The sequence below is a fragment of the Tasmannia lanceolata genome, unplaced genomic scaffold (assembly GCF_043159265.1).
Source record: "Tasmannia lanceolata isolate RefF3 unplaced genomic scaffold, GAP_Taslan_0.1 ptg000016l, whole genome shotgun sequence".
NCBI lineage: Eukaryota > Viridiplantae > Streptophyta > Magnoliopsida > Canellales > Winteraceae > Tasmannia > Tasmannia lanceolata.
The window spans coordinates 4,470,102-4,483,096 of NW_027518693.1; the positions used below are offsets into that span (position 1 = coordinate 4,470,102).

A 12,995-nucleotide genomic window follows, 5' to 3' on the forward strand; every position below is an offset into this window, starting at 1 on the left:
CAGTTCTGAAAGCAGTCCTACTGAACTTCATTTTGGTTTTCCTATTCTTGATGTAAACACAAGAGGACATCAAAATAGAAAACAAATAGAGATTAAAGAATGGGTAACTTAATCTACAAGACAACATTTAACACTCCCCAGTCCTTAATTTGCAGCATCACTCTGTTTTCTCCTCATATATGTACACAGTAGAATAGGCTTATCAAGTGAGCTCTCACCATCTAAATCTTTTACCAAGGCCCTGACTGCGTTCTTCTCAAGCATCTCTTCTTAGGCCCTTGTTGCTGATTAATCATCTCTAAAACCTGCTTCTTAGGCCCATTTTGCTGATTAATCATCTCCAAAACGTACTTCTTAGGCCCATTTTGCTGATTAATCATCTCCAAAACCTGTTAGCACCCAATTGAAAACCTTCGGTCAGTAAAAGGATTAGGTGCCCAAATTAACCAAGGAACTTGATTTGCAGCATTGATGCAAAGATTATTGGGATGAAATGCAGAATTTTGGAGTCTATGATGAAAGTGCAAAGATTACTGAGGCAATATATTCATGTTAATTATTCATATGGCACACCGACTTTTTTTAGCTTTAGCACTTCCTTTTGTTCCAGAGGACTCGTTTTCGGCGTATTATTCCGTAGTAAGGCTAAGTTATGAATTTTGTTTCGTTTCGGCCTATTCGTCCAGGATACAGGAACAAAACACACCCAAATCCTGTTCTGCTAGGAATTTCATCCGGTTTCAGTCCACTTCAGCTGAAACAGGGTGTTTCTTCCCATTTCAGCAGTTTCAGCCGAAACATCCTATTTTGGTGTTTATTTTTCCCTGCTCTTCTTCTTCCCTCCTAATAGAATTTACATGTAAAGTCCATTTACTTAAGATTTACATACAAATGAGGGAATACACCCATTTGGATTATTAAAAATAGTTTCAAGACTCAATTCTAAAAGGATAAAAAGTCAACTTTCCAATTATGTTACAAAATTCGACCTTCTTCGGTCATTTCAGGCCGGGTCAAAATCTTAACTTCCAAACAATGAGATATTTTCCAATTTTAAATTTTCATAAAATCTATCATGTCCAAACATTATTAAATGCCAAAAGTCTGGTAAAAAGGTCTCATAATTTGGTCTCTAATTTTTTTTTCATCTAGTTAGGCACCGGTCAACAGAGGCATTACAACCAATAGTGATTTTTCTTTAAGTAAATGCTGAATCTTTACAGCCTTGATGTAATGATGGATTGGGTCGTAGAGGATGACCATGTTGTTCAATTTTTAGCAATTATTATTTATTTATTTTTGGATTTTTTTCATACTATTAACTATGAGAAAAAAATTTCCAACCATCGTAGCGACTTTTCCAAAACACCGAAATGGTCCATTCGACTGGCCAAAACGATACGGCAAACAAAACGAAATTCATAACCAAGTAGTAAGGTGAAAGAAAAAACAATGGCATTGACTGTGTAGTCCAGATTAATATTGCTTAATTAATAGGGAGGAATTGGGATCGAGTTTTCTCTGTTTAGGTAATAGTTTAAGAACCACTACTCCATGTACTTATTGGGTATGAGTTTTCCATGTTTTATTCTATGTTTTATGCAATAGTTTAAAAACCACAACTTGGTGAAAGTAAAAGAAAATAAATATTGGAACCCTGCCCAATGATATCTTCTATAATGCAACCAAAAATGGAAACTATGTCTAGTTAATCCTTCTCAATCAGAAATAAAAATAGAAATTACATGTAGCTATGGTAAAGTGATCCTTCTCCCAATGAAAAAAGATTGGAAATGTGGATTGTATTGGGCAAAATATGTGTAATGGGCAAAATATGAATACAGATCCATTCAACGGTGCATAATGGATATGACAATTTCTAAAAGTATTGAATGAGATTCAGAACACACAAAATAGCAATTTAAGGAACAAAAAACAGAAATTTTTGAAAATAAAAAATAGTGAAGGACATGAACATTTTTTGGCTATTGACATAAATAAGCTATAAAAACCAATGTAATGCACCAAATGTTACAATCCTGAGTGGGGGCCCGCCGTATGGGACTAGTTAGGACTCAGCCTAGTATGGGAAAGGTTTAAAGTTCTTAGCCTAATGCATTCCATCAGCTCTGGAGCTTTCGGCATATCGGTTAGGTACCTAACATTTGGTATCAGAGCAGCCACCACATCCCTTCTAGTCACGGAAGGGGTGACCTATGGAAAGGACTACCTGGTAAAAAGCCAGAGTGAAGCTGCCACAAAGTGGGTCGCCGCGGAGGAGGCAACCTATGGAAAGGGCTACCTGGAAAAAAGGTCAGAGTGAAAGACGTAAGAGAGTGGGACACCTAGGATGGCAGATGCAGAAGCGTGGTGGAATGCTACGGTCCTGAGTGGGGGCCCGCCTAGTATGGGTTTGGGTGGGACCCAGCCTGGTATGGGACATGTTTAAAGGGCTTAGCCTAACGCGTTCCATCAGCTCTAGAGCTTTTGGAGTATCGGTTAGTTACCTAAGTTTTCTATACATAATTGTTTGCATCTTGATTTCACATGTACTATTCAATTTATAAATTAATGTCCAAGAACAAAACACCTAAGATGAGACATCAAACTAATGAACATTTATCAAATAACAGTAGTAACACAATTATTTATCTTAATAATTTAGAATAAATAACGAAAACTTCATTAATACTAAACTGATATATGAATGAGATGCATTTTATTTGTTGGTTTTCTAATGTTATCAAAAAATACAGAACCATAAAAGAATAGCACAGCCTGAACTTGATCATAATCTAATTCTTGAAATGGAATTAACCAATGAAAGAGGTGCAAGTCCCTTCATGTTCTATCAAAAGATAAAAAGTGCATATATATAAAAAAAAAAAGATAAAAAGTGTGAATATCATGACCAAAGGATTTCAAGCTATGATATACCCGGATCATCCAGAACAACGTAAGGGACACGACTAGGATACAGATTATAGTATCATATTATATTTTCTTTTTTTTCAAAAAGTAGATGACACTTGATTAGATACCCACCTATATTGGGAAAATATTATAATATCCTCACCTATATTGACAAAAGCAAATCATATTGATAGGGACATCGACCATGGGAGGGATTCAAGGTCTACAGGCGTCGAAAAAGCCAAAGGATATCCGCGATCCGTACTTTTGATGATGGAGATGATCATGTTCGTTGATGATGATGGAGATGATCTTGATATTAGCGTGGACCATGGCATATGGTGTATATGCTAGCTATTTCCATGAGTGGGCCACGTTAGTGGGACGTTTTTTTATTATTGCTTTATTTCATTAGTTGCACGTTATTTTATTACTATTATTAGATGGTAATTGATTATGTTAGAGTTGTAATAGAATAGGAAACAAATTACTTAGTGATTAAGTAATTATCTAAAGCTGTGTGGGCCCCACTTAGAATTGGGGAACGTTAACGCGTGAACTCTCTATATGTAATCTTTGACGCTACTTTTCTTAAGGGAATACAATTATCGCATATTGCATATTGCCGTGGAACTCTTCTCTCGCTTTGCAGGTGGCTTGGAGCCGATCTTTCTCCCCTCCTCTACTTCTTCTCTTCTCATCTCTCAGATCTGTTGCATCACAGGTAAGATCAAAACCCAAACTGCGTGTGCCTTCTTTGTCCAACAAATTAGAAACCCTAGATTCAAATTAATTTCTTTGTTCGTAAGATCTCAACTGGAAACTTGAAGAATCCTAGTTGGAATCAAATTTTCAGCCAAATACTGAAGATCCATTGCTTTAAACTCTCCCAAATCTCTAATTAATAGCTCATTGATTCCAGCTTTTGCATAACATCATCAAACTATTTTGGCTGTTAATCTGAACTTTTTTTTTTTCTAATATTTTGAAACTGCTGAAATTCCCTCTTTGCCGTGAATCATTGAATGATACTAGTTTAATATCTATAGAGGTTTAATTCATTGGGTTACATTGTCCTTTGTTATTTTAATTGATCTTGCATAATAGACTATAGTTTTGAGTTAATTTTGCTATTATCTGCTATCTCTAGGACCTATTACTTGTTGATTTCATTTGCATAGATTTATCTATTTCATATGAGTTGTGATCTCTCTAACTTATTACTGCCTGTATAAGTCTTAGTGCTGCCCGTAGAAATTAGAGAGTCAAATCAGCCCATACTTAGTTAATTTCTATGTGATTTTGTTTCCTAAGTAAGCCTAAAAGTTTCCTAATCCCATTATCCCATTTGGAGTGCAGGATTTTCCCTATTCTAGGTATTGTCCTGCATCACATATGCTAAGGTACTGCTGATCCATACCCTAATTTAGGTTTCAAGGATCAAAAGGATACCATTTTGTTCTCGGAAGACTTTGGAGTTCAAGGAATCCCTATACCCAATCCCTAATTGTGTAGGATACTCGTACGTGTATCCGGATAACATAGATTTCAAGAAAAGACTTTGACTTGCACAAGATATTGATGACACTATTACCACATGAGTTACTTTTACAAAATTTAACTAGGACCTTTTATAGGGTATCCTTCTTGCCAGTTGTATAAATTGTATCCTTATGAATCAGAAGTTGATTAAGATTAGCTTCATTCTAAAACCTTTACAAAATCTAAATACAATCAAATTTGTGATAAATTAATGTCTAGAATCAGAAAATTTCTAAAATTGAGACCCATATCACCTAACATTGATGAAAGAATCTAAGGTGATTATGATGCAATGTATCATAATTATAAGAATTTCAATTCTATAGGCTTTAGCAGTAAAAAGATATCTAAACCTATGGTCAAATTCAAATTTATAGTTCTGAAAAGGTCAAATCCTTTGTCCATTCAAAAAAAAAGTCAAATCCTTTGTGTAGGTGACTATAAATGTACATAAAGGATTTGAGTGATGGCCAGCACACCAATTTCTACATTAGCAGCAGCCATGGTTCCATTTTTTGCATCAGAACTGAATCAACCCACTGTTGAAAATCCCCAGAGACAATCATTACCTTACTTCAGTAGGCCCTACCAAGTCAATCAAGAACTCCTTTCACTTGTCCAACTCGACTGGATTTTACACTGGGCAAGTTCTAGCCTGACAAGTTTTTAAACACTAAATCTAACAATGCCCCCTACTTCATAGTCATTCACCAAAGATCACCAAGCAAATGCATAAACTAGAAGTTGATTAGATGGAATCACATGCAATTTGTTGCCATCTTGGGCTTATTCCTGCTGGATAACTGATCTTATATGAAATGTAACATTGCATGAGTCAACCTCAATTCCATTCAGATCACAAAAAAAATGCATCATTGAAGACTGGTGAGGATATCTAAGGAAAATGCACCCCCTGCTCGTTTACTTGAACTTTCTACTATTTTGATATGGGATTAAAGCTCGGGCCATATTAATCAATGGTATCATGTAGCTTAAATTGGGCTTTTGATCAGTCCAAGATCTATGAGCTGTCGCTAGCACAATAATTCAAAGTTTGCCTGTTTAGAATGTCACCACAATGAGTACCACACCTCCCTAAAATGTTCTAGGTAAATTTGCATGAATCATCATTGAAAGTACCATGTCAACAAAAGTCCTACTAAGAATTTCCACCATGTAATTTTGCTACACAGTGTACGGCATAGTCAAATAATGACTAATCCCAGTATCCTCACACAAGTTGTTGAATAAGTTTGCAAGTCCTGATTTGATTTCAAAATCTTAATTATCCTTTCTACTTGATTAGTTGGCTCTGAGCTTATAATTTTCAAAAGCTTACAAATGCTTCATGGTTATGGGTGCTAAGGTACACGTGCCCTAACCTCAGGAAATCAATTCTCATGGTAATGAAAAGATGCAATCCATTTTTCTCTTTATATTCATGGGACCACAAATATCAAAATGAATGATGTCAAGCGGTGGTCCAATCTTTTTACTGAATAATTTTTGTGTAGTGTTTATGGATTTACAAGACGCAATTGTGAAGGGAATCTATTTTGTCTAACAATCCTATAAAAGTCCTTCCTTACTCATCCATTCTCTACTTGCTTGTACGACCTAGTCCAATATGCCACCTAATTGATATAGACATTAACTCAAACTCACAGAACCAATATGAAATTCAAACTCAAACAATTATTTTGAAAATGAGATCCAATGAATATATACAAATCATAGAACATAACCCCATGCATAAAAGACAATATTTCCCATTTATATATCCAAAAACTTAACTTCATAACTCCATGCATAATCATTTTCTTTTCTCGACTTAGTTCCATTGCCTATCAACGTACAATAAAGTGAAGACGTTGAAGCGCACACAAACAATTTATATCAGATGCATAAAGAAGTCTCTGCCAAGCCAGTGAAGCAAGAAGCGAACAGTACAATTGACCGGCTAATTTGCGTCAATGAGAAAGAGAGTAAGATGAAGGTGATGGGTTATGGTTTTCTTAAGAAGAGAATTCTATATACCATGAAATTCAAAGTGGAAAAGATCAGTTCTTGCAAAATTCTCCAAAAGGTGGGGCACAAAGCATATTGGTTTGAGTTCCCACCAGATCCCAAAATCAATCCAATTTGCAATTTGGCTGTGATTGTCTGGTAAATGATGATGATATGGATGAAGAGGATGACTTAAAAGGCTGGACTGATCCACTTCAGAAGCATCCACTTAAAGAGGTTGAAGATATATGCGATGCAAAGACATGTAGTACGTGGATTTCCACCAGTGAACTACAAGAGATCAGTGAACGAACAACAAAAGCTCAAATATATCGGCAATCAACAAAGGGATAAACGAATTAGAACCCAGTTCTTTCTAGCCAGGGGGAATGGATGCAAAGCAAAATCCCAAAGCTGTTCGAAATAATAAGAAAAACTGGGGAATGCCGGGAGCAGAATTAAAAGAGCAGAAAACTATGATTTAGCAGACACTTTGAATTAATTGCTCACACACATGTCGTGTCGTGTCCGGCAGGACACCCACGACACAACACCCGTGTCTACATGTGTTGACGCTCCTTTTGGCACTTTTAAATGTACTGCTAGAAGTGTCTTTATATGTATGAACGTGTATGAGTGTGCGCCACTATTACTAGATTTTTAGGGTTTGTCATGTCAGATACCTCGTATCTGTGTCGAAACTCGGCACACAAATATGTGTCCACAAATTATAATTAAATGTACTTTCTATTTTAGTTGTGTCCCTGTTTCTAAATTTTGGGAGTTTGCCGTGTCCAATACTCAGTGTCCGTGCCTACAAATCATACACAGAAAAGGATCTCAACATTGTGCTCATGATCGAGACACCGAATGCATGATGACATTATGCTGACATCAGCATAATGTCACAGGGATCCATTCCACCCAAAATTCTCTAAACCACATTGTTTTTATTGATGAGAATTTGCATCAATTTTCAAGGTTTTTCAAAGATATTTCAATGGAATCTTTAAAAACTCAATAGTTAATAATTCCCTAGGACCAAAAATAAAAGAAGCTGAGTTTGTTTACAAATTGGAAATTTTCAAGCAAGTAAAGATGTGGGTGTTTGGACTGGTAAGAACAGAGAGACGGTAAAAGAGAAAAAATCAAATTTGGAAAATGGAATGTTTCTAGAAGATCTGCAATTTTGTTTGTGTTTCTGGGCTGTGTATAATACACCAGTAATAACTTTAGTAATATTAGAGCATTCTAGAATGGTATTCATACTAGAAATTTGGTTTTAATTAGAAAATTAAGTCTAGAGCAGAGATTGGAGATTGGAGGTCTCTCTCTCTCTCTCTCTCTCTCTCTCTCTCTCTCTCTCTCTCTCTCTCTCTGTGTGTGTGTGTGTGTGTGTGTTTGAAATGAGATTGGAGGTATATATAAACTGTTTTGTAGCGGATTTCTGTAGAGATTGTGAATCACTTCTGTATTTGTGTAAAAATTTGGTGTTGATTCCAATCATCAATACTTGTTCCTCTCTGTTTATTTGCTAGAATAGGTTTTTCTCCATTGTTAGATTGATTTTCTTCGGCATTTGTAGGCAGTCCAACACATGGAAATAACAACATTAATATAAAAGATAGCATGCAAGTAACCACAATATGTTACTACATATTGCCATTAAAAATAAGGGGGGGCCAGAAACACTGTACATACTACTTGATAATGCGGTGTCATCACCAGTCTTGGGATCCAAACTATGCTACCAGTTGAATGTTCAGACCATGTTAATGGGAGGGGCAATGTCTTAACTCTTGACTCCAGCTGTTAAGCTATAAGCTTGTGTCCATAATCACATCCCTTAGTTTAATTTTTCATGTAAGAAAAAATTAATCAGGGTGATTTTCATTTCTATAGGGAAGAATGCAAATGAAACTAGTAATGTCTTATAGACCAAGTCTGAAAGATCAGGAGAAAAGCCATGATTGAGTGGCACTGAAACAATTTCATGATTGCTAAACATTCGAGAACTGAATTTAGTAGAAAAATTAGGAAAACAGAGTATGAATAATTATATGAGAGCAAGATCCCCTCATCAACTGTGAAGACATTTTCCACAAAGGTTTTGAGCAGAGACCTATTTGTAGCCATAAACTATGGAGAAAAGCCATGATTGAGTGGCACTGAAACATTCAGTTTAGTTGGGAGATTAAGAAGACATGACTACAGAAAATTATATGATAGCAAAAGTCCTTCAGCTAGGAAGGCTTTAGGTGACCGTAAGCTTCAAAGTTTTTTTAATGTAAATTGAGGGATTTATTTATTTATTTTTTTGAAAGGTAATTGCAGGATTCATTATTTTAAGTTAAGAGAAAAGTAAAGGAAAATACGGAGACAAGAAAAGTGAATACCTGATTTTTCTGCATTTCCATAATTTCCGCCTGCAACAACTAAACTGTGGTCAAGGAGGATTTCCAACTGAAAAAAAAACTTACTAGTATATGCATGATAATAGCCACTGACCAATGAAAATATTACAATGACGGGACAGCTAAATTTATGTTGTTGTTATGTTTTTTTCCAAAAAGGGCAAGGATCCAATGATAGCTACCTGTTTCTTCCGCAATTCTTCATTCTCTTCTTTAAGTCTTGCTACTTCAGCTTCCAGCTCCATGGTATAAGCCTGATAGAAACACAAACGAAAGAAAAACGTAGAAGATATAAACTTACATAATCAAAAGAGGAAAGCTAATAATATCAAATGTCTCCTTTGCTCTACATAGCATGAATTTATTCAATAAGGCTGACAATCACATAGATTATCCCCTCTCTGTGATATGACGGTAATATTAGCTTCAGATTTTAATTCTTCTATCAAATGTAAGCAATGGCATAACATAAAACTCAATTACCTATATTGTAGTATGGATGTCTATTCAGCATCTCATCTTCTTCCACCTCTTGTTATATCATCTACATATGTTGTTGCTTAAATAAACATATTTAAAGCGAAAGTTTCCAGATGCAGAACATCAAAACATAGTGATAGCATGAGGTTCCTTCATCTAAGTAACGAATAGGCCCAGAATGACCCGTTTGAAGGTTTTACTCCTTCCTTCCTTTCTTTCCTCACCGAGAAACATTCATATTTCAGTCCCTTCTTTGTATGTGCTTTAGTTAATTACTTTCTACCCTTTTCCTAAGTATCTACCTACTATTTTGAAGAAAATTAGAAAAGGAAAACATAAATCCCATATCTGAATCATGACAAGAAAAGTCTTTGACATTTGAAAACCTAAAGTGATTATGATGCAGAAACAATTCTAAAAACAATTTTTTTTAATCCAAGTCCAAGTATATCCATATAACACTACCCTTATGCAGCCCATAATACTACAATCTTCCTGTGCCTGTACTCTATCTATGCCTGCCACCATTCTAAGCAATATGTGCAAGATACATCTAGGATGGAGAAGCCATGCATAGCTTAAGATTTCACCAAACAAAGCGCATCACAAAAAGCTAATGAGCAAAAAAGACATTGAAATACTTTTACAACAACCATGTTAAGAAATTACCTGCTTACGAGCTCGTGACCTCGCAGCAGATTCCCTATTCTTTATCATTCGCCTCTGCCTCCTCTCAACAACCTTCTCCACCACACCTCCGCTGCATTTCCTTCCCCTGAGACCTCCACTAAACACATAAGGAACCGGAGACAAGGACGAAGTATCCCCATTACTCTTACCAAGCCCATCCGAAGAAAGCTGGTTAGCGGGAGACCCTGTTGCAACTGTGACTCCTGTACCCAAACCAACCATGCCCATCCCCACTCCACCCTGCATAAAACCATTGTTCATCAACGGATCTGAAATGCCCACATTTCCATTCCTCATACCCGGATTCCCCGTCTCAATAATACCATTCCCTAACTGCATTGATGACGCGTAACCCACTGTAGCTTGCTTGGGAAAGAGCTGCTGTTGCTGCTGAGAAGATCTCAACACATTTAAATTCATTGCTAGGTTAGGAGATTGATTAGGAAACTGGTGATTATTAGTATTCTCTATCATCCCATTCGCAATGACTCCATTAGTCCGACCAGGCGGTGTATACCCAAGAGCTAGACCAGCGTGGTTATTGGCATAGGATAATTCACCATAGAATCCACTATTGTTTGTTGTTCTTACGGGCGGTTGGGCATCTTCCCTGACCACCCCTGCTCTTACCAAGAACTCCTCCAAAGTCATCTCTCCCAAAGTTGGCTGCCTTTGCGGAAAATTCGACCCCACATTGCTATTGATATTCCCATCTCTCCCTCCATTCTCTCTGAACAAGTCTCTCCAAACCTCATCAACCGTCTTAGTACTAAGCGTCCTCGGCAAAGTTAATGAACCTTGCCTCTGCAGATTTCCACCAACAAACCCCACTTCGTTTGCTCCAAACGCTGGTTGCATAGCTTGGGTCTCTTCAGCAGTCCAAATGTTCTTAAGAAACTCATCCATGTTCATCGACCCAAAGTCCTTCAGAGGACCTCCCATGGAGTTTTGTAATTCATCGAAGGTCAAAGCGTAGATGGAAGACTGTCGGGCCAAAGGAGGATTATTTCCCATCGGCCTCCCTTCGCTCCCATCAAAGTTCCTAAAGTTCATGTGAGATCCCATTTCTCCAAAACCGAAACTACCTAAATAACCCAAATTCTACCATATAAGTATCTATAATAGAATCGAACTGAATCGCCACTCCCTTTTTCTTCTACTCACACCGTAGTTCTGAATAATCTATGGCCAAATCAGATCAAATTCCCAACTCTAGAAACCAGACAGAAAAACAGCAAATCAATGAAACCAAACTTCTGATTATTACCATCATCTTCAAGGAGGAATAAAAATTCTAGAGCTCAAAAGATCAAAACAATAATTTAAGTAAACAAAAATAAAAGAACTAAACCCTAAATCAAATCAAATTCCTAACCCTAGAAACCAGAAAAAAAAAAAAAAAAAGCAACAAAACGAGACTTCCGGATTATTGCCATCATTTTTAAGGAGGAATTAAAGTTCTTGAGCTCGAAAGATCAATACAATAATTTAAGTAAACAAAATTAAAAGAAATAAACCCTAAACCTAACCTTACTCAAATTTTCTACTGAATTCAGCAGCTATTTCCAAATTTCCCAAACTAGTGGAAATAAAAAAAAACGAGAACTTAAGCCAGAATCAAGTGAAATCTCACACAACGGAAATGAAATCCAACAGATCGAATACCAAAAAATAAAAGAACTAAACCCTAACCCTAACGCATTTTTTCTACTGAATTCAGCAGCTACTTCCAAAATTTCCCAAACTAGTAAGAAATAAAAAACGAGAACTTAAGCCAGAATCAAGTGAAATCTCACACAACAGAAATGAAATCCAACAGATCAAATACCAAAACAACAAAAAACTAAACCCTAACCCTAACGCATTTTTTCTACCGAATTGAACAGCTATTTTCAAATTTCTCAAACTAGTAGAAACTAAAAAAACGAGAACTTAAGCCAGATCAAGCGAAATCTCACTAAACATAATTGAAAATTATGAAATCGAACAGATCAAATACCAAAACAAGAAAGAAGTTAACAAAACTAAAAAGAGAAAAACGTTTCATTACATTTTAAAAAACAGTATTTTTTTTTTCTCTGTTTTTTCATTACAGGAACGGAAAAAGACAAAGAAGAAGAACAGACCTGTCTTTTTTTTTCTTTTTTCTCTCCCAATTTTTGCGCGAGGGAGGAGGTGACATGTGTCGAGTTTTGGGGCTTTGGCAATCACGGAAGGGGAGCATTTATTAGAACGGAGCTCCGATTAAAATAAGTAAAAAGGGATTAACTTACCAATGGGCTTCCGATACGTGTTCCAATAATAGAGGGGGTCAAAACTTGATATGACTTCTAGCCAATTAGATTGTGCGAAATGGTATGATCTTAGCCGTCCATCTGGTGCACGATGACTGCTTCAGATGGAGGTGGTCAATTTTTGTTTGTTTGTTTTTGAAACCCCGTGGACTACCTTAATTGGCGATCTCGTCTTCGCATATGTTGGAGAAGGCTAAAAAAGGAGATTTTACATGGTGTGGGGCCGTATATTGCATCATTTTTTCAGTAGGTACTGTACGGCCCACTCCATAGGATGATCCAAACCGTCCTTTTGATGGGCCACAAAGTAAGTGGGTTGTGCCAAGAAAATCATTTACATAGGCTGATCCCAGCACTACAATATATACAGGAAATGAATACTATGAAAATTTATACAGATCGGAGGGTTGGGATTATCCTATGGAAATGATTTTTGGGGCATAAACTATTTACGTTACGTTGTGCCCCATAAATGGACGGTTTGGATCATCCTATGGAGTGGGCCGTGCAATATTTTTTAAAAAATACTGGGCTATATGCATCGAGCTTTATTTGAACCTCCTATGCTCTGTTTGGTTGCTTGTTTTGGGGGGATTGTAGGAGTTTCAAATGCATGAGATCTTCCAAAGATCTCCCCAAAGCATGTTTGGTTGTC

At 36.5% G+C, this 12,995-nt stretch overlaps 1 protein-coding gene across 4 annotated transcripts; it reads right to left on the minus strand.

Moving 5' to 3' along the window:
* Positions 1 to 3: 3 nt before the first annotated feature.
* On the minus strand, positions 4 to 12,296 carry LOC143848071 (bZIP transcription factor 46-like). 4 transcript variants are annotated; one of them, XM_077356865.1, is made up of 5 exons: positions 12,173 to 12,296; positions 10,026 to 11,258; positions 9,059 to 9,130; positions 8,859 to 8,897; positions 4 to 389 (listed from the first exon to the last, which is right to left on the minus strand). In XM_077356865.1, the coding sequence occupies exons 2-5, from the start codon at positions 11,109 to 11,111 to the stop codon at positions 231 to 233; spliced, it is 1,356 nt and encodes a 451-aa protein (XP_077212980.1). In that variant the 5' UTR covers positions 11,112 to 11,258; positions 12,173 to 12,296; the 3' UTR covers positions 4 to 230. The 4 variants fall into 4 exon arrangements, with proteins under 4 accessions (XP_077212980.1, XP_077212981.1, XP_077212982.1 ...); XM_077356866.1 differs by lacking the exon at positions 12,173 to 12,296 and having other exon boundaries at positions 8,859 to 8,888; positions 10,026 to 12,027; XM_077356867.1 differs by lacking the exons at positions 4 to 389; positions 12,173 to 12,296 and adding an exon at positions 1,927 to 2,302 and having other exon boundaries at positions 10,026 to 12,037.
* Between the last annotated feature and the right edge of the window lie 699 nt (positions 12,297 to 12,995).

What these genes read in the sequence shown, in the direction of transcription:
- LOC143848071 (XM_077356865.1), bottom strand. Translation starts at nt 11,111, where the DNA reads ATGGGATCTCACATGAACTTTAGGAACTTTGATGGGAGCGAAGGGAGG. An exon ending in AAGAATTGCGGAAGAAACAG is followed by an intron (nt 8,898 to 9,058) that starts GTAGCTATCATT and finishes ACCACAGTTTAG; the next exon opens with TTGTTGCAGGCGGAAATTAT. An exon ending in TGGAAATGCAGAAAAATCAG is followed by an intron (nt 390 to 8,858) that starts GTATTCACTTTT and finishes GGGTGCTAACAG; the next exon opens with GTTTTGGAGATGATTAATCA.